General features: G+C 47.5%; 1 protein-coding gene across 2 annotated transcripts in view; it reads left to right on the top strand.

Annotated features, from left to right (window-relative positions):
- The window catches only part of LOC144177902 (protein lin-9 homolog), a 61,528-nt gene that overhangs the window by 7,109 nt on the left and 27,596 nt on the right, over window positions 1-26,823 (top strand). For both annotated transcript variants that reach the window (XM_077705489.1, XM_077705490.1), the window contains exons 7-11: window positions 238-363; window positions 11,239-11,396; window positions 14,003-14,136; window positions 14,894-15,007; window positions 19,894-19,998. In XM_077705489.1, coding sequence (XP_077561615.1) covers window positions 238-363; window positions 11,239-11,396; window positions 14,003-14,136; window positions 14,894-15,007; window positions 19,894-19,998 — 637 coding nt within the window. The remainder of the gene's footprint in view (window positions 1-237; window positions 364-11,238; window positions 11,397-14,002; window positions 14,137-14,893; window positions 15,008-19,893; window positions 19,999-26,823) is intronic.

Genomic DNA, 26,823 nt, shown 5'->3' with positions numbered 1-26,823 from the left:
GGCATTGAAATTTTCAATCAATATGGATGATTTTAAAATAATAGACACAGTAACGAAAGAGCTAAGCTATGGCAATAGCATTGGGGCAAAAAAGCAGCTTGCATGCTCTGTTTCTTGTACACATTTCATTTTCTATCTCTGTTCAGTGTTTGTGAACCCTTGTGGTAAGTTTATGTGAAGAGTTCATGTCACCTTTTGGTGTGACTCTGAGTGTTTGGTGTTTCTCTGTTCCCCAAGGCCCCTGTTCCTGGGAGACAACGAGTTCTGTGGCTACCTGAAGCAGTCCTTTCCTCTGCTCAAGACAAGAAAGCTGACGAGGGTTCAGTGGTGCAAGATTCGGCGAATCATGGGCAAGCCTCGGAGGTAAGGCCTGCTTTTCTGCCACGGTCGTAATCTCTAGTCTGTGTAGAATGCCATGTTCAGGTTCCATATACTCCCTTTTCCCTGAAAGTTTTTGTCCAAGATGGACACTGTGTTACAAGAAACAGAGCTCCCATATCTGGCTTTCTCAAGGGTGCGAAGTTGCATGACCATCCCCCACTTTGAGGTTTAAATTTGTGTGGGGAATTGAACCCTTACACATTTAGGAGCTGTGCAGTGGGCTCTGGCAAATGCAGCCATTATGCTTACTGTCTCCTCTTCCTGCCACCAGTTCTCACCTGCTCGTGCTCAAACTTCACACTGCGGTCATAACTTATCAACTAGAGCTCATTTTCATGACACTATTTGCCTGTTTTGTTTCTCATGACAAGGCACGTTATAACAAGGCACTTGATCAAGGCAAAGGACTTATCACACTTTCTGTCAGCACTTCTAGGGATGTGTACAATGCAATCCACTCACTGCTGCAGTATGTTTTAAGTTTCAGACACAAGTGCTAGACACATACGTAGTAAGATAAGAATTGTGTGGCACACTCCTATTCTTGTTGCAACAGCATGCCTTTATAACTTGCGTATGCATTTTGGCGAACACTTAGCGAGTGAATATTTAATGAGTTTATAGCATGCCTTTCTTGAAAAACGGTTTCATCCTCCTGCGTGGCGTCGGCCGTGCCAGCTGTGTGTTGTGACGGGGCCTAAAACGCCTGTGGGTCGAGACGTCTTTGGGCATTTGAGATCCTGAAGTAATCAAAATTAATCCATAGCCCTCTATTACAGTGTGCTTCATAGCTCGAGTACAGCTGCGGTTTAAAAAAACACCAGTATTTGGTGTCACTGAGGATTTGTTTGCTGTCCCGGTAGATATCATTATAAGGTCAGCAGGCTATTGTCTTTCTTTTTGTTCAGGTAACTTAAGGGGGGTGTCACAAACTCGAGCGTACGACGTCTAAAAGTACCGTATAAATTTTTCATTTTATTGTACAGCGCCTAATTCTTCTTACACTCGGTTCTATTCGCCCGAGACAAGGCTGGAGGCTTCTCGAACGAAGAGGCGGTAACACGATCTTACGCCGGCTGGCTGGCCAGAAAACAACAAAAATAAAACCCCCGCCGCTCGGGTTTCGTCGAAGCTTCCAGTACTTTCGAGGAGGTGCGCGTGGCCTTGCCAGTGCTAAAGAGCGGCGATGATTCTAGAAGGGAGAAGAGTGAAGTTATTCGCTGACGGCGGCGGGCGCGCTGTGTGTTGTGCTCTCCCCCTCCGCGCCGGCACGGCTATAAAAGGAGGAGCCGCGCCTAAGCAAGCCAGCTACGTTTGGACGTCGTGATTGACAACTGCACCTGCCAGTTTGTACATCACACCATCGGTGACCCGCGCCCTGGAGGACTCCAACGTGCTCCCGGGCCTCGAATGACCGTGATCGTCTCGGACGGCCTGGCCTACAGCGAAGCCACGCTTCCCAGGTAGCCGACTCGCCTCCGACAGCGGTGCATCGTCCGGCCCGGTCGGTGAATATGCTGGGACTCTGTCTCTCATAAGCATCGAACTGTTCGTTTCTTTTTAGTTAACTGCTCCGATTCGTAATCTTCATTTGTTAACGCTCCTGTTTGTATCAATTTGTCTAATTGAACTGTTTATTGTATTAGAATTCCAACTGCGTTGTCTGTCATTATCGATCTGTTACCTCGTGCTTGTGTTTGTAACTTGCCTGTCTAAATATAAGTCTTTGTGCTGTTTTTCGTTCAAGGCTCTTGCTCATTCTTGCCGCTCTAGTCGGCGAAAGCCGCACATCAGACGGCCACCCCCTTTGTCACCTGTGCCCTGTAGATTCGGTGGGGTTTGTTGGCTCTCTTGAGTCGACTCCCCATATCTTCTGACAGTGCACCCTAATTTAAAGGAAACGGGTGACAATTTCTGGCGTCCGCGACAGGACGTCTGATGTGAGCGGTAGGGAAGAGAAAGAGCCTGGAACTTTTTTGGCATAGGTTGCTACTGCCTTCATAAGTTGGTGCTCTCGTTAACATTTCTTTGTGTAGATATACCTAGCTAGAGGCTAGAGTATTGTGGTTAGATTGCGATACATTTGCAATCATGGATTTAGAGAAAATCGTAGCGTTGGGCTGTCAGCTGGGCCTGTCAGGGGCCGAACTACGAAAGTGGGTTGCGCAGAAAGAAAAAGAAGAAAACGAGAAAGCTGAGAGAGCAAGGCAGGCAGCGCGAGAAGAGGCAGAAAAAGCCCGAGAAGAGGCTGAGAGAGCAAGACAGGCAGCACGAGAAGAGGCCGAGAGGGCTGAAATAGAAAGAGAGAAAGAATTTCAGAGGCAACTTCAGTTGGAGCGAGAGAAAGCGGAGCGAGAAGAGAAAGCCCGCCAGGGAGAGGCCGAAAGGGAGCGAGTTAAAGCGGAGCGCGAAGAGAAAGCACGCAAAGCTGAACTCGAGATTCTAAAAAGGCGACTCGAGATACAACGGTTGAAGGTGGAATCCTCATCAGATGAGGAAAATGCGAGAGAAGGGTATAGTGGCCTAAGTGCTAACCCTGAAACGATAAAGGAAAGCCCGGATATCTCTAGAAGCAAAGAGGCGGATTCATCCGCGATCCGCAAGGAGGTAACGCCTCCAGAATTGTGCGAAAGTGCAGCACTTCAGACCTGGAAGGACGATGATCCTACAGGTGATGCAGAACTTGAGGATGGAGATAACATCCCGGTTGTGGATGCCATCACGATGTCGGGGCCGAACCCTCTAGACGAAGGGGTACCCGATATTGCGGGGAGAGTGCCCGAGGAAACCGTTGTCTTTCCGAAAGACACGGGTAGTTGCACGTTCGTTGTGCAGGAAGACCCAGTTCGAGAAAGGGAACTCGCTGGGCAAATTAGCGCCGCGTGCGTAACTGAGAGATCGAGGAGCAAAGAGACCGACACTGCGGTCAAGGTTGAGGTCCCCGTGCGAAGCGGGGCCGAACTACACATAGGGAACGCGCCGTACATAAGCGTCGGCGACGATCCTGTGACTTCAGCGGTGGGAGAGAAGCCACCCGCTGTTTCGAAAGAAGAACCCCGATTCGATGCCTCAGAGAGAGGCGAAGCCGTGCTCGTCGTAACGCGATCACCGGCAAGAGCAAAGCTGGCACATTTCCGGCGCCAAAAGTCTGCGGCCCCTGCGATGGAGCCGCACAGAAGGAAAATAAGCGCCGAAGGTCGTCGAAAGAACAAACGTTTGAAAGCAGGCCTTCAGAAACTCGACAAACAGCTGAGCTGCCTAAACAAAGAGTGCAGGTTTGGGCGCAAGCTTAGGAGCAAACTTGTGCGCCGGCATTGCAGACAGCGGACAGGTGTAAAGAAGCACCGGTCAGTTACTACACGAGGAAAGGCGAGGGAAGGCCAAGTCGCTAGGCGCTTCGACGTTCACCAGACGAAGGCCCAGGCACTGAAGCATTGTCGCAGGTCCGGTATCATGGCGGACGACAAAGAGTTTGTCGCTCCGCGCGACATTTGTAACGGAACTTTTCCGAAGAGAAGAATTCCGCAGGCGCAATTACGCAAGCGTCCAATAGACACGGGCTAAGCATGAAGAATGCAAATTTAGATATGCACGTGGAATATGAGTGGAATTGTGTAAGACGGAGTTGTATTTTCACGTCGAGTACTGTATACTTGAACGTTGTATTCATTGTTTCTCTGTCGTCCTGTACGCGAAGGTTGTACTTATTAAGTTACTGTGGCTGTGCAGTGTATATTCACGTACTAGTTGCGCCCTGCGTAAATTTGACTTTCACTGTTCTACAGTACATTTGCCGTGTATTGTTGGCGTTCACTATTTGTGACATTCGTGAACTTTGCGGTAGCATGTTATTGTTTGTGAACAACATATTAGTTACGTTTTTATGAGTTTCATTTGTACCAGTGCATTGTATGTATGTCTGAGTACTGACGTACACTCATTGTATTTGAGCCTACGAGACTTTCGCACTGGAGCGCCCGATGTATTTTCATGAGTTTCGCACTTGTGATGGCTACTGGCCAGACATTTATTATGGGCACTGGCTTAATTCGAATGCTAGAACTTTATTGTTCTTAAACTCGTGAGTTGTCCCTAGGATGTGTGTTTGTTGAGAAATCTGCGCCAAACCGCTGTTCCCTATGCGAATTCTGTACCTGTCATTATTCTTAGGAAGAACATTGTGCTGTACTTGATTTTGTGTTAGTAGGCACAGCCTCTTTTGTTCACTAACTGTGAACGACGCGTACGCACGACTTTGTGAGTTTTGGGAATATTATTTCATAATATTCTGAAACTGGGGGGCTGTGTCACAAACTCGAGCGTACGACGTCTAAAAGTACCGTATAAATTTTTCATTTTATTGTACAGCGCCTAATTCTTCTTACACTCGGTTCTATTCGCCCGAGACAAGGCTGGAGGCTTCTCGAACGAAGAGGCGGTAACACGATCTTACGCCGGCTGGCTGGCCAGAAAACAACAAAAATAAAACCCCCGCCGCTCGGGTTTCGTCGAAGCTTCCAGTACTTTCGAGGAGGTGCGCGTGGCCTTGCCAGTGCTAAAGAGCGGCGATGATTCTAGAAGGGAGAAGAGTGAAGTTATTCGCTGACGGCGGCGGGCGCGCTGTGTGTTGTGCTCTCCCCCTCCGCGCCGGCACGGCTATAAAAGGAGGAGCCGCGCCTAAGCAAGCCAGCTACGTTTGGACGTCGTGATTGACAACTGCACCTGCCAGTTTGTACATCACACCATCGGTGACCCGCGCCCTGGAGGACTCCAACGTGCTCCCGGGCCTCGAATGACCGTGATCGTCTCGGACGGCCTGGCCTACAGCGAAGCCACGCTTCCCAGGTAGCCGACTCGCCTCCGACAGCGGTGCATCGTCCGGCCCGGTCGGTGAATATGCTGGGACTCTGTCTCTCATAAGCATCGAACTGTTCGTTTCTTTTTAGTTAACTGCTCCGATTCGTAATCTTCATTTGTTAACGCTCCTGTTTGTATCAATTTGTCTAATTGAACTGTTTATTGTATTAGAATTCCAACTGCGTTGTCTGTCATTATCGATCTGTTACCTCGTGCTTGTGTTTGTAACTTGCCTGTCTAAATATAAGTCTTTGTGCTGTTTTTCGTTCAAGGCTCTTGCTCATTCTTGCCGCTCTAGTCGGCGAAAGCCGCACATCAGACGGCCACCCCCTTTGTCACCTGTGCCCTGTAGATTCGGTGGGGTTTGTTGGCTCTCTTGAGTCGACTCCCCATATCTTCTGACAGTGCACCCTAATTTAAGGAAGCGGGTGACAGGGGGGGACTGGTCTTAGACCCATTTCGTTTATTTCTTAACCAATCTTAATAAAACATGGTGGTCTTACTGAGTTTTCTGAGCTGATTTCAAATATGCAATTATTTTTCAGCTCCGGCAATTAGTTCCTGAGATAATTAATGATAATTGTTCATTGTTTAAGGCCCTAATGCAAATAAATTGACTTGATAAAAAACAATTCTGAATGCAGGGCTATATAGTCCAGTAAATGAACTATGAAATGTGGGAAGCATTTTGTAATTCTCGCCTCAGTAATGATTTTATAGTGCATTGAATTTCACATTGAAAGTATGGTCATCAAGCATTGATGAACTTGGCAATATAATTAATTTTTGAAAGCTAAATAAACAAATCTACATGGAAGGTTGCATTCTCTTAACATTCCGGTTCCTGTTGCCAAAAGAATTACATTTGTATCTGTACTAGAGGCAAAGATATCGAGGCCTCAAATAACCAATAGCCAAAATTTTGTACTTCGAGAAAAAGAGCATTGATGAACTTAGCAATATAATTAATTTTTGAAGGCTAAATAAACAAATCCAAATTGAAGGTTGCGTTCTCATAACATTCAGGTTCCTGTTGCCAAAAGATTTACATTTTTATCTGTCCCAGAGGAAAAGATATCGAGGACCCAAATAACCAACAGTCAGAAATTTGTGTTTCGAGAAACAACAAAAACAAACACGGTGCTATTTACTGAAAACTTGAGGTGGGGATACACATATTTGCACTGTACAAGTGCTAGTAGGCTCCAGGCATGTAGTCCGATTGCCTTTTGTGCATGTGGCGTTTCCGCAGTGCTCGTTGCACGCTGTCGTTAGAGGCCCGCTTGCGGGCAGATTCTGCTGCTCGGTGCCGGTCCTTCTCGGCCATTCGCTTGGCATTGCAGAGGCCAGGATTCAGGGTAAGCTCGCTCAGAATGCCTGACGAAGTTCGCAAGTTCCCGGCATTGAACCTCATGACTGCTTCCGCTACGGCTGCTTCAATGGAAAACAGTGATGCGTGGCGGTGTTTTGGCGCAAGGGACCATATCACGGAATGCAGGCTCTCATTGCTATTCTGTGTTTTCCCACGTTGGCAACGCTGCAGAAGCTTTCTGTCTGCCAAGCGCTCATAGATGGGAAGCAAGGCTTCGCAGACGTGTGGCGGCAAATGGTGCCTATGCTTGGGGGCAGGCTCTCCTTTGGCTGCGGCGGCATTCTGCCGGCACCAGGAGTCAGGGCCCGTGGGACACAGGCTGTGATTGGCCTCACTGTCATTTGATGTTATGTGGTGGTACGTTGTTATCACAGCATTGTGTGTTGCCTCAACATCCCCTTTGTGTGACTTCAGCGCCCACCCATAGTAGGACGTCAGCTTCGTCACCTGTCACCTGTGAGTTTGCCTCTGCCACCAAGGCTCTCTGATCTGCTGCCTCTGTGATTCCCAATCGCAGTGCGCAAAGATGTGCCCATGCGTTTCTCAACATGGTTTACACAGTCCTCCTTTTGAATCTTTATGTAGCCATACACATTGGACTCCAGCAGTGCAAGGTACATGCGGCTGTCGCCATCCGAAAGCACGGTCGTGTACCGAAGGCCGTGCTTCTCGAGGGACCTTTGGAAGAGAGTTAGTCCAGCCAGCACTTCCATCTCGCCAGCCTTCTTGTCCGTGTTCTTCTGGCAGCGGTGGCTCTCTTTCCATGACGGATACGACGGATCGTCATCCTTTGGCCCTCGCTCGCATCCAGCGCAGAAGTTGCTGTACACAACATAATCAAGGACGAGCCCCGAAAAAAGCTCAATTACGGCGCCCACGCCGATGTGCGAACGATGACCGCGTGTCATCCACGATCCGTCGAAAGAAACAGCAATGTTGTTGGGGTTATCGATGTTCAGTTCGCGGTACAACTGCCGAACCGAATCCGCACTCCGTTTCAACACTTTTTCGGCTGCGCGAATCGCCGCGGGCGTCAGCTTTTCTTTCACGTAGCACTGCCACGTTTTCTTGTGCATACCTCGATGAGAGATATTCATCGCCGCGAAAATGTCGTTCAACGCGGCTTGACGGTTCCCTGTGCTCTGCATCGCGCGCGCGGCAAGGACGTTCACGGTGAAAGGGTTGATCTTCTGGGAGCCGCTCGCGCGCGGCGAGCTCCACGTTGACGCGATGTCACCACAGTTCGCGCACTCGATCGTCAGTTTGACGGCAAGGCCATATTCCCGATCGCCTTTGGCAATCTGAACGTTGCCTTCGCACGTTTTACACTTCATGCTAGCAATAGTTCGTTCACGGACTCCAAACTCACAACAGTGAAGGTAGTGTCAGCAGGCGGGCGAGCTGCGTCCTCACTTCCGCCTAAAAAGTCACTCTTTCTTTTCGTTGCTGCAGTAGTCTCGAGCTCCCGGATCTTTTCTTCTGCACGTTTTTTGTTCGGGAGCAACTCCGAGGGCTGCAGCATCCTCGTATCATGGCGGATGCGTCCGCTGCACGACACCGTCGACTCCGTCGCCGAGCTGGTTAGGCCTATTCCGCCGCCGTCGGCTCCGTCGCTTGCCGCTGGCTCCCGCTCGTCGTTGGGGCATTCATTTGGCGCCGGCTTCCTCTTGAAGCTGTTATGCCGCCAATTCTTCTTCTTTTGGCCGAATTTGTGGCGCGAATGAAACTTTTTGGCCGAGCCTGGCATTGTCGCGCATTTGACCAAAATGGCGACCTCGTCGTTTCGGGCGCGTCTCCCCGGCCGCCGCCGTGCCAAGCAGACGGCGCGAGGCCAGTTCCGCCAATAAGGTGGCTCCTTCTAGTCACGTGCGTGCCGCGGCCAATAGCATCGCGTATTTCGGGTTCTGTTCGGGGGTTGTTTTTTTCGTGACCAATGAGCAAACGCAAATGGCAGTGGCGGCAATTTGAAGCCAGAAAAGTGCTCTTTGAAATGAGCCCAAGATGGCTGCAATCGGAGCAGAGGAACGGCAGCTGCACGCTGCAGAAAACACCCAATTTTTGCATATTTTCCTACGCGAATTCACCCTGCACGCATTATAAAACGTGAAATTACCGTATATTTACTCATTTTCGGCACGCGAAACTTTGCACACGCAGAAAATGATAGTTGTAGATACGAAAAACACCATTTTCAAAAAAGTGATTTTTTGGCATTTTTTCGGCCCAAAGACCCGTCTGCCCCCTTAATGGCCCTTGTGGGCTGCATTGGGGGAGGGAACAATATAATGCAGGCAGCCAAACAGTTGCGAGGGACAGGCAGTTTAGAACATCCTAGTAGAGGTTACAAAACCCAATAAACAAATACAGTTGATATAATGAACCACGATTTAACTAAATTCGTGATATAACAATTTCTTTTTCAAGTTTTCTATCAATATTTTGCTGAATGTATGTACTTTTATTTCAATTTTACAAAGTAATTTCATGCGGCACATCCGCTTTAACGAAGAAAGCAAGAATGAGGTTCGGGTCAAGGCACATTTTATTTTGCCTCTCAGAGCCTACTTTGAAAACATTAAGTACTCGCATTAACGCTTAAAAGCAAACTGCGCTCAAATTTCACCTCGGCCAAATTTACTTTTAAGTACAGTCCGTACCACCAAACCAACTAGGACATGACTGGTAGCCCCTTGAGATGCATTTTTAATTAGCGCAGGCAACGCTACACCTGCTGGTGGATCGCGCAAACAGCCATGAAGCGGAAGTTGCATTGCGGCCGGCCCTGTGCTTTTTCCTACGGCCAGCCAGGATAATCAGTTGAGCTCCGCTGGGCGCGCTTGTTGTAGGACTGCAGCGACGGCGAAGCATTGCGGAGCCGGTATCAAAATCTCCGATTTTTGATATCCGTTTGCACCGCAGATATGCGCATTTCAGCTGTCATATTTGCTGTCATATTTTATGTCTTGCAGTCTTTTTAGGCAGACTATACAGAAATTACGTTTTCAGGAGGTTGAAATTTGGAGTGTAGCTGGCCTTACAATTTTAAAACGAAAGGAAAACACTGAAAGCTACGGTTGACAACAATTAAAAGTGATGAATATAGCTACTCAAATTGTTACCAGTCATAAACGGCTTAAAGGCAAACTGCACTCAAAATTTCGACTTCTTGAAAACCCTATTTCCGTATAGTCTGCTTAAAAAGAAAGCAACATGCAAAATAGAACAGCTGAAATACGCACGTGGACGCCGCAAGCGGCCAGCAAAAATCGGCGATTTTGAAACCGAAACCGAGGAGAGCGCGGCCATTGCAGTGACGTTGCAACCGTCCAGCGAGCGGCCGGACGGTCACCAGTTCGGGAGAATGTCTGCGCGCAAGCTCTACGCGCGCACGGGGCAGCAGGGCTCGACCGGTTCTCCCGCTGCGTGGCTGGCCAGAGGAAAAAGCCACCGTCGGCTGGAACGTCACAGGCGCGTCATGGCTGTTTACGCGATCCGCCGGCAGGTGCAGAGTGGTCTGCGGCGGAGCCTTTTTAAACGCTTCTGACTGATTAACGAGGCGTTTCACGGGGCTACCGCTTGTGTCTCAGCTTATTTGGGGGTACTTACTACGCATTCAAAACGAATTTGGCCGAGGTGAAATTTGAGTGCAGTTGGCCTTTAATAGCGCGTCTGCCGTTTTGAAGTCTCCATCGTTGTCTATGCCAGCACCGTCTATGTTTAGGCTGTTGAAGCCTACTTCAGGTCTTTTTTTCTAGGCCTCTTTGTTCACGGTGACGCTGCTCTAGGTGGTATTGCTGATGACCACCTTGGTATTTTGTTTGTACAGCATTAGGTAAACCTAATGCGCGCGTCCGGTACGGTTTAAGTTGAAGTTCGCGAAGCAAGGACGTGGGTTCAATTTGGCGTTTAGTAGCGACCAAAATGAAAAAAAGAAAAGAAAACAAAATGGAATCCTAGTGAAGTCTGCTATCATATTTACTTAGGCACTGGGGAAAAAGCACTGGTTTTACGACGGCGCATGAACTGTTGTCCGATATCGGAATTCCATTGCCTAAGTATCGTGTGAGTTACAAATTCTAAATCTTCATTCACACGATTTTTGTGACCAGGTTTAGCACGCATTTTGCTTTAAGTGGAGAGGTAACTCCCCTTAACTCCATAGTAGTAGTTTGTGGGCGATGGGCACGGTTGTGAGAACTCAATAACTGGTTAAATGAACTGCAAAATCGAAGCCTAAATTTTATGAAATTCACGGTTTAACGATATTTGTGCCTCCTGGTACGACTTCATTATATCAAGAATTAGGCGTAAAAAGGAAAGAAAATTAATACATAGGAGGAAAACATACTCAGTACAACAGGTAAAAAACGTTGAAGTGCACTCTCAATGTTGCAAACAGCCAAAAGCTCTGTATTTTTTTGATATGCGCATTAAGATGTGCATTAATACCACGGGGGGAGAACGCGGGGAGGCTTCAACTTGAAGCACGTGGCTTAACAGGCTCAGGGAATGCGGTCTGCTAGCAGACTGACGTATTCCACCGTCCTTCTGGTGGCATTGAATGCGGGTGGGGCCGGGGTCCTTGTCCTTGTTAGTCGTTGGTCTGAAGGGGCCCTGTGCATGTGCAGGTGTTCCCCGGCCTTCTTTGAGGAAGAAATCCGGGCCCTGCACGACCGGAGGAACAGCATCCGCCAGGTGCAGCAGCGGAGGACCGTCTCCATCGAGAACTACGGTGGCCTCCCCGACGACATTCCCCTGCCGCTCGTCATTGGGACCAAGGTCACCGGTAGGGGCATCGTTCCTTGCATCTTCAGTGGCGCTTGCCTTGTTGGGCTACATTCCGCTGAAGAGTTTAGGTCCGTGTGTCTTAGCGCCAGCATGCCGGTCCGCCAAAACAGTGCGAGGTGAACCTTAAAGGCCAACTGCGGTCAAATTTTACCTCGACCAAATTTATTATAAACGTACAGTACATACCGCGAAATCAACTGGGACATTACTGTAGCCCTGTGAAATGCATTGTTAATAAGTTAGAAGCGTTTAAAATACCTGAGTAGAAGATGACGCTGCACCTGCCGGTGGATCGCGCAAACAGCCATGAAGCGGCTGGCCGGCCACTTGGTCTCCCGGCTAGCACTGTAGTGTCGCTGTGCTGAGGTCGAGAACTAAAGATGTGCATATTTGGTCATCCTCTTCGAATGGCGAGCTGTCTTTTGAGTGTGAGCCTTGATTGTATTCAGACGCACTAGAGCTGCTACTCCACTCTGCTGTCAAAGGTTTCGCTATTCTGAAATGCACCCATAGAGGGGGCGATTTCGCTTCTTTCTGTGGTCTGAAGCAGTTAATTACAATGCGTGAAAAGAAATAAGATGAAAGTATGACAAAAAAAAAGACAGGAAAGGGAGGGAAAAGGCGCACAACAGATAAAGCAGGTGTTCCACTGGAGAGAGCAGACGACCCTCGGTGGAGCTGAAAATTTTGCACCAAGGTGTTGAGGTACAGTAGAAGGTCAGTGAAAAGCATTTGTGACATCTGAAATTCGTGTCATCAAAAACAAACTGAACGAGCAAAAATACTCTAGTATGTCACATGTATTACTGAAAGTCTTAGAAAGCACACACTCGTTGCTTCTCTTATCGTGCTAGCTGCACAATATACCGTATTTACTCGCATAATGAACCCACTTTTTTCCAGAAAATTTGCCATGAATTTGGGGGGAGAGTTTATTATGCGGAAAAAATTGCAGCACATTTTTAAAAGCTAAAATTTCATAAAATAAAGTTGCTAAGAGAAGTGCTGTCAGAGTCTTACCATTTTCGTAAGAGCACGGAGGTAATTATGTAATCAAATTTCTTTTTTATTCCCAAGATGCCAGTGGTCTCCTCCTCGCCATGGAGCTGTCCTTTTCACTGAAGTCGCTTGCGGATTCACAATCATTGTCGGCCCACAGCGCACCGTCTTCTCTGCCGTCTAGGCACTCCAAAACTTCTTTTCCCACGCCAAGAAACTTCCCTTTTTTGGGCCCACGAAACACACAGCGATCGCTGTTCACCGCCGAAAACCTCCCGTTTTCACCGGTGGCGTACACACAACTGGGTCAACACTAAACTGCCGCCTAGCCGCGCGGTTTCCATGTGCAACAACGCATGCTCCACCACTTCCAGTTTAAAACCGGCTGTGAAGCTCATGTACTGGCCCATCGTACTGCGTGCTCCAAGTACACACACACACCAAAAGAAAAAAAAAATCTGAACACAGCTGAACAAAAAAACACGGAGAGTAATGGCGAATTTGCGGAAGAGCAACAGCAGCGGAGTGCGGAGTACGTGTAGTGCTTTGTTCGCATGCCGCCAGAATGAGCCGGAACAGCAAAGAGAAGGGAAGGAGGGGGGAGTATGTTTTGTGCTTCCTTCGCACGCCGCAACATTTTCATGGCACCTGAAGGTTTGTTTTGTGTTCAGCAGGTGGCACTCTGCAAGCGCACAATTTTTAAATTGTGAGCCACGGCATTCGTGCTAACATCTCCGGTTACTGTTGAGATTTCTTTTTTTGGAATGCGTTTTAGCCTTTCTGTGGGTACTGTAGCGTGATATCAAGTTACTGCGATCGTCTATGGCATCAGCAACCATGCTGAGATAAAAACATTCCCGCTGCATTTTCTATTCAAAGTGACAAGAAGTAAATTCTTCAGAAGAAAAGCGGGGGAGGGTTCGTTACGCGCTTATACAGTATGCACTTTTCCGTGCAAGGTCAGTCTTCCTTTACATGGTTTTATTTGCAGTCACAGTTTTGACTAAGCACAACTATTTGCACCCCAAACCCATTTCAACTGCTAGTCGCTTATTGACTAAAAAGTTTCACTGCCATTGCCAGTCCACAAACGTAACTTTGGTTTGTAATTGCGGAGTTCGCTGTCTTCGTTGGAATCCTTCTCTAAGTGCTCAAAGGTCACACTGCTCCACTGAAGGCAATCGTATAATGCACCAGTGAGAGCGGTAGGTGAAACCCATTGGCAAGTGAATGGAGCAAAGTTGTTCCATAAAAAGTAATTTGGTAACATTTTGCTGATCGAAAATAGAAACTGCTTTGTTATGTGGGGGCTACTAAAATTTACGCACCTTCCCCTGGCCCTCATTGTGTGAAAAAAGTGGTAGCAAATATTACGCCATCCCAGTGAAATGTGGCTGAAACCACCAGGGAAGCGTTGCAGTTGTGACCAAATAGGTGCACAAGAGTTAAACTGCCTTAGATGAATGTTTGAATAGTCCATTGTAAGTAGATTCTTCGTTGGTAGACTGGACTGGGGGTCACTTCTTCATTCTGACCTGGTTTGAACTTTAGGAGGTGCAATAAATGTTGCAGTGGTGTTGCATTTATTGTTATTTTTTTCCCCAGCTCGTCTCAGAAAACCCCAGGATGGGCTCTTCGAAGGGTCCATCGATGCTGTTGACACGCAAACTGCGACGTACCGCACCAAGTTCGACCGGTCCGGCCTTGGGACCCACTCTGTCCCAGACTACGAAGTCCTGGTTTGTTTGCTTTCATCATAAGGCTGGGCTTCTGCTGTAGAAAAAAAAAAGTCTTTATATGTGCAAGTTGTAGTTTTGTTGCTGCCGTGGCTGGTTATATTTCCTGATCGTGACATGCGGTTAATATAAATTTTTATCTCTCGCACACACATTTAGACTCTATTCTGTAATGTTAGCACAAAAGACTGCACACAATTAAAATTGATCTTCCTACCCGAAACATTTCCAGCTTCATGAGTGAGTTATCAAAATGCTGAAAGACAATTGTAGCAAAGTGAATTTGTCAGACCCTTATTTGTGGCTGCGTCGTGTACCAGTTTCACTCACTGTAGCAGAAGTCTAGAGTTGATGTGATACTGGTTCTCAATGTTGTTTAACGCTGCATCATCCTTCAAGGTTTTGATTTTAACCTGATAATTGTTCATACCAATTGTTTGTCTGTTTTTTCGGAGATCGGCACACTTCAGTGGATTTCCCTAATGAAAAATAAAAGGCATATAAATTTCACTGGGAAATCTCTGAAGATGGCCTATACATTCCACACCTCTAGGAGATAATGTAACCAATGTTAAAGGAACAAGCAAGCTATGTGGAGGTGGTCAATAAAAACAGTTCCAAGTGTTGCCAAAGACAGAATGGGCTTGTATCATGCTGACCTAATGATGCTGCCATATATTTGACCGGGTAGATCACTTTTCTGGGTGTCGCTCGCAGGCAGCAGAAAGTTGACAGTTGAAACCTGCTGTGTTGTTTGCAGAGTCTAGACCCCCCCGAGACGATGCCCAAGTCGTCGTTTCTACAAAGGCAACGACCAAGGCAGGTGTTCTACCTTAGTCCCCCCAGGAACCTCTACCCACAAGGACATCAGCTGGTGAGCTACTCGCTGACAATACCAACTTTCAGGCTTTTTGGGGGTCTTGACGCTTGCGCTTAGTGCGTCCTTGAAATCATCTCGTTCATGCACTTGAAGTGACTGTGCATTGATGGGGACACAGTGTGCACTTGGAACTTAAGGGGAGACGCGGGTCTTGGAATCCCGAAATTTGGCCAAAAAATCGATTTTTAGAAATCGCCATTTTCGGAAAGTAGAGCTATTTTTCTACCGGTTAGCAAAATATCTAGACCCAGGAGTACGTATTTGAGCCATAATATCAATTTATAGCACCGACGCCCGCTAAAATTGGCCAAGATTCGACGCGAAAATAGCATTTTTTCGACGACTCGCGCCTCGGGTTCTACATGCGCCACGGCGTCCATCTTGGTCTCATTCGAAAGCGCGACTTTTCGTTTTCAATTCCCCGCCAGAACCACTTCGTTTCGTCCGTTGGTTGCGAGTAAAACCGGGGTAGAAAAGAGACGGATCGCGCCGCCTAATTGGTTACTAACTGCACGTGACCGCAGGGCGCAACCTCATTGGCTGGGCGCCGTGGGTCGTCTGCTCGGCACTCTCATCACAGGGCAACGGCTCATGTATTCGTCTATGCGAGGACCGGCAAAAGCCCCACATGGCGTAAAAATAAAGTAAAGATGTCTATCGATAACCGAAAGGAAGAACAGGCATTATTAAAAGCGCCTGAAATACGATTTTCTGCTCCTGTGACGACGACTTATCGCGAGAATGGCGCCGAAACGGAGGTAGGCTTAGCGCCCGCGCGGGCTGCCGAGACGATAGCGTAGCGATATGATTACGCCTGCGGGGGCACTAAGGTGCGTCTATCTTTCGATCAGCAGCAAATAGAAAGAAAATAAATGATAAAGTGGAGGATGCCGCATGCCGACGTCGCAAGGGAAGTGTGTTCATTCTGTTATCAACGATGCTGCGGCGGTTCGGCCCGCACTCCGGCGCGCGCTTCCTCGTCGGCAGGTTACCATATAGATGAGCGATTTGAGAATTATAAATGTTCGCACTGTGCCCAATGTGTGTTGGTGACGTGATATACGAGTAGATTAAACCGAAAACGTGGTTATCCCACCTAGCCAAGCGCATGCACGTTACAGAGAACAGTGGCGGGCGTTCCGTTACCAGCCCCTTCGCTGCAACTCACTTCACGCGATGCAAATCCGATTTGATTGTTACAAATGAAGCAGTAACATAACAAAATAGCGTTTACAATTGTGGTGCACGCTCGGCACCTCAGCCCTAGTCGCCAAAGAGAGACGCCGCGATGCCAACAGCATAAAAATTGAAGCAACGTTCTGGCTTTGCTTTTGTTCAGTTTTTTTGCCAGGTGCCATCTGTAGACAGAGGATTTCATAATTTTCCCACCAACTGATTTCAGCAAACTTGGTATGCTCGTGTAGAGCGAAACGCGAGCTACATTCTAGAACCTTTCTTTTTTTCATATGCTCAATAGATAAAACTGTCACTTGTAGTAAAACTTCAACTGCGATTTTCTCAGCTTCCCTTTTTTTGCATATGTGCCTAGCCTTACAGGGGTTTTGAGGTAGTTTTTTCCAAAGGATTTCTACAAGTGTTATACCGTTGAATTCGGGATAAAATGAACTGCATGCTGAAGCTATTTTAATTGGCTCATTTTGCCTCAAATAAATGTTATGAGTAATAATTAGAGGTCATTAAGTTTTCAGAAAACTGTACTTGGCATAATTAGATTAATTTTATCCAATCAACTATCTTTACAGGAATATAAATAGCTTCAGCATGCATGGCAGGTCTTAAGCTACACATCCATACCATTTATTTTAAAAAAAAATTGAATAAAAAGTTCCTTAAAGGCCCGTAAGAAATTACTTAATTAGGCTCCAGTGTTTTCTTTATAACTCAAAAAATAATTCTACCACTTGAAAACTAATTACATATTTGAAATGAGGAAGACAAAACACATATGCACAGTGATTTTCATTATCACAGACCAATTAATAAAAAAGTTCATTTCAAGACCCACGTCTCCCCTTAAGGGGGCACGCTGGTCATAAACCAAAAGTTTTTACAGTTATGATGAGGGAAAATTGGGGGACGTATTTAGTTCTTCATTCTGATTGTAGATAAAAAAATTTGTTCAGCTTTATTTGGATTTCTATAGTTGATTTTCTGACAGCTTTTGTAAAGAAAACTGCTGTAGGGATGCTGCTGAACGAGGTACCAGTGAACTGTGCACAAATCAGGGAGTGCAATGAGACTAAAATTATCACTCTACATGGTCTGTAGCAGAAGTTACAACCGTTTGAAGTTCAGGCCTGGAATGTGGGAACTAGAAAAACCGGTTTTGCTTTCCCGGCCCAAACTTCAAATGGTCGTAGTTTCTGCTACAGACCACATAAAATGATAATTTTAGTCAGTGTGCCCCTTGATTGCACCGTGCATCACGTGCCACCGGCTATTCGAAATGCAGGTTGGGGTAAGGTCTATTGTGATTTACTTACTGTAATATCGTTTAAAAACAGCGCGGAAGACGGGACCAGTCTTTCTGTCTTCTGCCCTGTTTTTAAACAATATAATGTACCAACGAGCCCTTCAGTGCACCCTTTTACTGTAATATATTGAGTATTCCTTTCCGGAAGAAAAGCTATCTTTCGCAAAGCATTTAAGGCAGCGTTATCACACTGGCCTTCATTTTTCTGAACTTAACTCTTTCGCTACCGCGCCTATCAAAATCGATCAATTTGATCGATACTTTTGGGAGCGCCTTTTCATAGCGTTCCAGGCGTTTCTTGAACAAGTAAAGCTGTTCGGAGTTAGATCAGAAAATGGCCTTTCAAAATCAGTTTTGTTTTCATTTTTGCAACGGAAACGTGATTTTTGACACGCTTTTGAATCACCTGGTTGTGGAAAAGGGGCGTGGTCATCGCGCCTCAAGGCTACCAACGAAGAATGCGTGCAACTCGTAATTACTCTGCACCAGCGCTTGTTTTTTGCTATCAGGGCGTGAATGGGGAACTAGCAAACGATTTTCAATAGTCAGGTTCACGCGCTGACAGTAATAATCCCAGAAATCGGCTGAAAATGTCAAGCAGTGCCTGGTTGCAAAGCTACTTTATGATTTTAGGCAGTTTTATTGCCTTTGCGCAAGTTGTCCTAAGTAATCTGGTAGTTCTACTTACCCCAGGACCATTCCCAAACAGTTTACAACAGTTTCGGTTTCGTTTCTGCATCGCGAAATTCATATTTAGCGCAACTACGCAGTTACCCAACTTCAAGGCTAACTGCCATGGCGCCTGAAGCGTCCGCGACTGATCCTCGAACAAAGCACGCCGCTCCTCATTTCCCCCCACCCTAACCCGATTTCTGCGATAAGAACTTCAGATGCAAGTCAAAAGGTCACACCCAGTCGCCAGATATCTGTTCCGCCGAGGACAGCGCTTCAAACAGGCCTTACACTGCCAGCTGTTCGCCTTCCAGTTTCGTTTTCATGCGAGAGTATATCCGGGTGTCTAATGTTGCTGCTTAGTTGAACTGTCTATTCGGACGGAGTCTCTGATAAGTTTTTGTACTGTTTCATTTGAAAAATGTTAGGTGGCGCTGCAATAGAGGAGGCTCGTTGTGCTGATATTTTTTAGCGCGCGACTGCTACTCGGCCAAAGATCGCAGGGGACGATTCTAGCTCATCGTACCTCATTTTTGCGAGCAAGGCTACAATTGCGAGTAAGAAGATGATAATAAAGCTCAGCTTTATGTTTTGAGAGATAACTGACCGTGAACGACAACAAACATCAGCCACGGCGTTCCGTTTTCAACTTCATGCATGTTTTTTTCTGCATCGCGTGCTTGTCCCAAATATTGTGCTCGCTGCAAATGCAAAGTTAGCCATTGACAAGATGTTTTTACGTTATGTGGGGGCAAATTGGTGCCTCTGATAACGTCAAACCGCCAGATTTATTCCAAGGAACCACCCAAAATTGCACAGTTTGAATTAGAGGTTGGGCTTCACCGCATGACACGAGCACCGTGCGTGCTAACATTTTTTTTTTATATCTGAAAAACTGTTCCGCGCAAGTCGACATTTTTTTTAGGGTGTGTTTTTGAAATGTTTCCCTGCAAAATGTATATTCTAATTTTTTTCTACTACCGGTGGTTTGATATACACAACTCCTTTTTTATCATTTTTTTCGACAACTTGACAAAACTTTTGAATTTGATATTTTTTTTCACAACTATGATATATGAAAACCTTTAAAAAACTGGTGTTATTGGAAAGGCCGTTAAATAATCTGCATTTTGTGCTCCTGAAATTAGTGCCTAAATAATTTTTTAGCAGAAAAAAAAAAATGTTTTCTTGGACCCCCCAAAATTGGTCAATTTTCTGCGGTAGCGAAAGAGTTAAGAACTTGAAAAAGGAGCAAAAGAACTTCATAAACTTCAAATCTCAAAAGAAAAATTAGTATTAGTATAAAAGAGCGGTTGTATTTCAGTTGTTGCGTCACATGACAAAAATGCAGGGGCTTGGTCAAATCTGATTACATTTTCACAGAGAAAAGGCAGCTATAAGTGGCGTAGATGTATTGTCACTGGACTAATTCTTGAAGAAGGTTTGTTCAAGTAGCCTGTCTTTAAAATAAGCTACCCCCTCCGTGGGGAGTTTTGGGTTGCTACAGAAAGCTGAAATACCTTGGCTAGCAAGCTGTGGTTACAAGCAGCACCCTTGAAATCAACTAAGAGTTTGTGGCGTCCTCCAAAGGTCAAAAAGGGGGAGAGGAAGGCAGGCTGCGGGGAATGAGAGATGTTGACGGAGCGTGCCTCATTGTTGAGGTGCCCATGAGTGATGTGTTGATGCGACAGCATTCTCTATTCACCACTTCTAGGAAAACGATCCCCTCCTGGGAGCCTCGCCACTCCGGTCCGGCCTCACGGTCACGGACGACTCGTCCACTGTCGGAGGCTTCCCCGTTGAGTTTCTAACTCAAATGGTGAGTGTGCAGCCCTAGTGTGTGCATATACAGTAGACTCGCGATAACTCAAGCGCAAAGCGACCTCAGGAATGTATTTGAATTATTGGAAGCTTGAATTATCAGATGTTCTCATAAATTAGGAAGAGGGGCAATTTTCTTCTCTTGGCAACACTGAAAACCGCCATGACTGTGTCCACCGCACTTGTGCATGCGTCCACACCTCGCAGAAAAAAAAAAAAAGAAAAAAAAATGCCCCAGCGTTTGTCGTCTGCACCGTTACCACTCAGTTCTCAGCCTTGGCATCAACAGACATGAATAATACAGTCGAACCCCGCGATAACGAAATCCCGCGAGTACGAAATTCCCACCGTAACGAAATATTTTCAGATCCTTGGGGAACGTCCATAGATATTAAATGAAACTTTATTTCTGTTCCATAATCACAGATACAGATACATAAACACAGATACAGAAAAAGGAACCGCGGAAAAAAGCTGTCATAGACAGCTTGACGAGGCCGCAGCCCCCTTTTTGCTCAACAGCAGCATCGCGACAAAAGAAAACACAGTCATAAAGACAACCGAAAAAGTAAGAATAAAAGCTAACAATAAGACACTTCTTTTTGTTGCACATAATACTCGTTGTTTTCAACAGGGATAAAAAGAACAGTTAAACAAAAAGGCAAATGAGAGACATGTAAAGGATAACACATTTTTGTACACATGATACGTAATTGACGCCTCGAACATTTATAGATATCAAAATCGGTGCACTCAAATACATTTAAAAGAGAAGGCAGGGTATACTGTATGAGCTCTTTCACAGTGTTTAAACGGGCTGTAGGGACCGCCCAAGGTTCCTTATTCCTGAAAGGGTAATTTGTTTCTGTCGTAACTGGGCCAAATTACGCATGTTGCCCATGTATTTCATATCTTGTAGCAACGAAATGTTTTTGGGAAGCGATCCCGCATTAACGAAATTTGCTGCAAGTCCGGTCTGCATTTCATCTACCCATTGGAGGCTAATAGCGTCCAAAAAGTGCTAAAATGCATTTTTTTCGCACTCAGAAAGCCTGAACTTCTTACACAGCACGCTAGCATGGCCGCCACCATATTTGTTTACAAAAAATACCCTGCAGTAGGTGGCCGCGGAGGTAGCCTCACAGCGACACCACCAGGGGACGACAAATAGTGACTCATGACGCAGCTTTGGCTTCAGCTGTGCTAGCCCGCTACTGCGGAACAAAGTGCGTGGACCATAGCGTGGACCCTAGTGTGGGTTTGTTGTGTGTGTGCCGATTGGCACGCTTGCTCTGAGTAAGATGCCTCTGCCAGCCCAAAAGTGGAAGTTTTTATCGCTACAATATAGGGCAGCTATCATTGCCCAAGTCAGTGGCCTAAGTGAAGCAAGGGAGAATAGCACCAACGAGTTTGGAACCACCTGCAGCTTGCTGGACCATTTTTAAAAGCAAGCACGCCACTCTTTAATGGCGCACGTACGACGTATGCAAAGCAAAACTGTGACGCCTGTGGCCTTTCTGGACGTCAACAAAGTGGTGCTCACTTACCTTTGTGAACGGCATTGGAAAAACGAGGTGCCGCTATAGCAAAATTCGTCAATCACAGAAGAAGCTGGGCTTCGCTTGCATGCTCGGACATACCGTATAAACGGGTATATAGGTCGACTTTTTTCTGAAAAAATTCGCACAAAAGTCACCCCTCGTCTATATTTATATAGCGGTCATTGGCAGAATGTAAATTATTGTCTGGCAACAAGGTGCAAGCATAGTCTGGCAACAAATTGCAAGCTGCTGTGCAGGAGTTTGCATAGTGAGCACAGTCCGTCGCCATCGCCCTTTGTGTCGGACTGCTCTCTCGCTCTATGAGGCCTTTATTTGCTTTTCGCTCTCCTCTAGTTTTCCATCTTTTACTCGTCTTGTGTGTTTGCACGCGTGCGTTTCTGTACGTGTCTGCTCCGAGATGAGTGGTGGAAGTCGACGCCAGTTCACCGCTGCGTTTCAGCTGAAGGCAATCGAGTTCGCCGAGCAGAATGGGAATATGGCGGCGCAACGCCAGTTTGGCGTTTCGGAGAAAAGTGTGCAGTACTGGCAGAGCCCGAAAGCTAAGCTGTGCACGTGCAACTCCCGGAACAGATTGTTCCCTGGACGCCAAGCGGTGTTGGAGAACGAAGTGTTCGGGAACTTCGCTCACGACCGCTGCCCGTTACAGCGGAGGCCATCCGCTACAAAGTGGTTGAACTCGCTTGCCAAGACGGTCTCTATAGGGAGGAGTTCAAGGGTTCGAGGTCGCAAGTCCGCTGTTTCGTGAAGCGGAAGGGACTTGCTCTACATCGGCGGACGTCTGTCTGCCAGAAACTGCTGGACGCGTATGAAGAGAAGCTGATCAACTTTCAGCGATATGTGATTCGTCTGCGGGAGGAAGAAATGCTTCTGCTGGGGCAAATAGGCAGCGCAGACGAAACCCCGGTGTGGTTTGACATTCCGTCAGCTACCATAGTCAGCCAACACGGAGCTAGGGAGGGGAAGCTCATCTTAACGGGCAGTGGGAAGGCCCGCTTCACTGTAATGCTGGCATGTACAGCCGACGGAAGAAAGTGCTAGACGATGCCCAAAGAGTCCTTCTCTCGAGACGTCATTGTCCGTGTCAATGAAAAGGGCTACCCTCATGATTGAGTGGATCCACATTGTGTGGAATCGGCGCCCCGGTGCGCTCCTGCGGCTTCCGAGCATGCTTGTTTTGGACGCCTTTCGCAGACACCTGACTGCGGGCGTCAAACAGGCACTCGGTGACGCGAGGTCAGGGCTAGGACCGAGCTCGTAGTGATTCCGGGAGGAATGACCTTCAGTCGTTGGACGTTGTCCTGAACAAGCCGTTTAAGGACTGGCTCAGCAAACTGTACAATGAGTGGATAGCCGGCGACAATGAAAAAACACCTACGGGCCGACTGCGAAGACCATCCCTTGCAACCGTGTCAAGCTGGGTGTCCTCTTGGCAGTCGCTGCCGACGACATGATTGCACAAGCGTTTAGGATGGGCTCCATCAGCAACGCGCTCAACGGCACTTGAGATGACGCTCTGTGGGACGCTGACGGTGAGAAGCAGTCATCCGCAGACAAGTGACTTTGGCAGGCATAGTGAGTGGCAGTGACGACGGGCGGCGAAAATAAACATAGACGTTGGGTGTGCGTTTCTCTGCCGAATTATTATTATTATTATTTTTTTTTGTCGACTTTTTTCACCTCAAGGCAGGGGGTCGGCCTACATACCGGGTCGACCTATACTCCAGTTCATACAGTACTCGTGTCTTAGGGCCAAGGAGAAAAAACGTGCAGAGAAGGCGAATGCCTGGGATGTTTTGGATGCGTTTCACACGATATCGTCGTTTTTAGGCACGCACGACGACTAGTTAATAACCACTTCTTGTAGTGTGAGAGCTGAGCTGTGAAGTTGCGGCAAGATAAGGCTCGCAAAGTAATATAACCGACTTTCGGAAATAAATTTTGGCTGATTTTTGTGGCTGATTTTTCTGTCATTTATGCTGTATTCTCGCGGCAACGAAATTCCCACAAAACCGAATTTTTGGGTTTTCCCCCGGCGGTTTCGTTACTGTGGGGTTCAACTGTAGCAGTGAGAATGCGTGGTGATGCTCTACTTGCGCTAGAGAACTCCGTAGCCCCACTGGAGAATGGGGCCGCGGTTGCGGAAACTGGCATGATGCTTGAAATGCCTATGCTGCAGCGCAGTTGCCTGCTGCGCCCGCACGTTGCCCACTGCTGAGTCATTCAGTACAAAAGCCGAATAATTATTCCCAAGAAACTGTGCTGTTCAGGTGCATGATGATTGAGGTACAGTCGAATCCCGCTACAACGAAATTGACGGGACGTGCGAAAAATTTCGTTGAAGCGAAAATTCGTTGAGGCGAAATCTGCCGCAACACACCACGGAAAGGCCAGAAAAATAGCCCCGTATGCTTCCGCATCATTGGCAGCATAATACAATGTTTAGAAAAAGGAGTGACGCGCAATAACGTCATGTTTATTCGGATAACAAATATACCAATGGTTATCTGTTCTTTCACTGCACGCGAAGAACGCGTTGCGGAGTGGGGTGAAGAAATGCAGGCGCAAAACGTATTGCTGTACAACAAGGCGTGTCCACCGAGCCGATTACTTGCAGATAGCTGCTAGGCCGTCGGAAGCCCCCCTCTCACTTGTAGCAGGAGCAGTGCCGTTATCTTATCATCTGACACGGCGCGGCAGCTTGGCAGGTTAGACGCGCGCGCTTGCATTTAACACAACTGCGCGCTCATGACTAAGATAGGATGACTTGGCTTCAAGACCAAACACGCAAACATGATTTTTGCTCTTGGCTATTAAGAATGGTAGAAGGAAAACGGCAAGGCCAGCTGCTCACAACGCATACATGACGGCGCCGCGCCAGCAGCGGAGCACATTTGTGCGATTTCAACTGGAGTTACTGGATACGGATTGGCTGTAGCTCCGGCTTGGCGAACCGGGCCTGCGCCTCATGTAAAGACGGCCAGCCACATCGTTATCACCATCAAACAATGGCGTCCGCCTACGAGCTTTTTTATTTTTTTGGCGGTGTGGCCGCACCGCGCATGTTTTCGGTGAAACTAAGCGTCCTAATGTATAAAAAGTTACAGATAGCTGGCGCTATGCTTATTTTATTGTAAAATAATTGTTCAAACCCAGCCCAAATCATCGAAAATTTCGTTGAAGCGAAAGCAAGCCTGACAAATGGTTCGTTGCGGCGAGGACTTTGTTGCATGGACTTCTATGGCTGGCTGACGGGGAATTGGAAATATTTCGTTGAAGCGGAAATTTCGTTGAAGCGGCGTTCGTTGTAGCGGGGCTCGACTGTACAACAATAATAGCGTAGCGGTGTAGCAGCAATTGCGTTAGCTGGGCGACTAGTGACATCTATCAGCGAGTGGAAGCGTTCGCTCATAGCTAAGCAATCTGTGGCCGATACCAAAACACGGCAGCTGGAATCGCTGCCGGTATCTGGCAATCACTTGACTCATGTCTTGCGACAGGTAGGCTGTATAGGGCGCTGTGTGAAACGGTAGTTAAAGTCGAGGTAATGCTTTTGAGCTCACTGGGACGGCCTCATGCGAGTGCCACCATGCCCACGCCCGCATGTCCCGTTGCTAAGGCGACACACATAATTGCTGGCATGCGCGCTATGCTAGTGAATACAACCTATAGAACAAAAAAGTGGGGAAAAGGTAGCAAACAATGCTTGGCGGCTGTATTCAGTGTCGGGAAATTGGGTGTTTGCCTCCAATCTATGGGGCTAGATACTGGCTGCTGGAGTTTACCGCTGGCCATAAGTGGCCCAGCACATGGCCTGGGGCAGGGGTCAATCAGGACTGGAGGCTCCTGGTCGGCTTGTCACGTGCTTTTTGCACTGGCAAGCACACGTCTTTTACTGTGCCTGCTTGGGCTCCTGCTTCTTCACTTCGAATGGAAAATGATTGGCCGTGGGGGAAAACAGAACTCCTTCAAAGGGTCCGTGACATAGTAGCGATTGTCGTGAGCCTTTTGCTTCGAGAGGAGTACTCCTTTCGGCGTACACAACACTAATGCAGCAGGTTAGCCCATCACAGCTGCCACAGTGACCTACTGCTATCAGGGTGCGCACAGGTCCTTGAAATCCTTGAAAACCCTTGAAATTGAAAGTTGCGTTTTCAAGGCCTTGAAAGTGCTGGAATTTCTTTGCCGTCCTGGAAAACCCTTGAATTCTGAGGATTTTCACGGGGCTCGGCTGTGCAGCTCCCATTTTATGGCGGTTGAGCGTGGATTCGGCAAAATTCGGTGCTTACCGCTTTCCGTGACTTCGGGATCGCGAAGTCAAACTGGCCAAACCAGCACGTATCCGCCCGAAGTGCGCGTGTGTGTGAACTCTACCGTGCTCCAACATCAACGACGGGCCATCCAGCGGCTCGAGGCGGCCCTGGCCAAGCAAAGGCGAAAGGGAGCCCCGCGTCTGCCGGTCCCTCCCGACAACGGGAGCCGATCGGACCGACCGGGGACCTCGAGTAGTCCGAGCGACGGCCGGGCACAAAGCCTCGGGGTCTAACCCGAAGTCTTAGGACTGAATAGCCTAGACTGATAGACAGGGGGACGAGGCCGAGCCCTGCGTGGCCGGACCGAGTCTCTTGCATGCCGGATGTGATCAATAAAGTCCTTTCTCTCTCTCTCTCTTAAACTTCCTGCGCGAAAAAAAGGCAAGCGCGCGGTCGCAGCGTTTTTTTTTTTTTTTTTGGCTTGCTTCGACTTCGGGGTTGGCCAGAAGCCAGAAGCCAGAATCATAACAGTTAAGTTTCTTTTGGCTTCGTCTTGAGCGGGATTTATTGGCAACCCATTAAAAAAGGCATTGTCTGTTGGCCACATTGTGCTGTGCCCACTCCGGCGACTCCGGTGCCTTTGTTTGCTGTCTTCTTCCCTCGTGTGCTTATGGTGCGCGTAGTGATCCAGTGATTCGTGCATTCAAATGGCATAGTTCAGAATAATGCCTGGGAAGTGTAAGTTCTAAAGCGCTTGGCTCAGCAACGACGATTATAAGCTTTGGGCTGCGGCGGATACATCAGACCCTCACTGCGCAAAATGCACACGCTGCAAAAAGACGTTCGACATCGCTTCGATGGGCGAATCTGCTGTCAGAAGCCACGCAAAAAGTGCAAAGCACCGTGAAATCATGCAAATGGCTTAAGGGTTTAAGGAAGGTGTTGGACGTCTTGACCATGGCAGGAAGACTGAGTGACAGCCAACGAGAAGGTGTACTGGCAGAATACACT

Source organism: Haemaphysalis longicornis, unplaced genomic scaffold, assembly GCF_048455015.1.
Source record: "Haemaphysalis longicornis isolate Haplotype H1 unplaced genomic scaffold, Haemaphysalis longicornis Haplotype H1 scaffold_334, whole genome shotgun sequence".
Taxonomy (NCBI): Eukaryota; Metazoa; Arthropoda; class Arachnida; order Ixodida; family Ixodidae; genus Haemaphysalis; species Haemaphysalis longicornis.
This window is presented reverse-complemented; position numbering and strand designations above follow the sequence as displayed.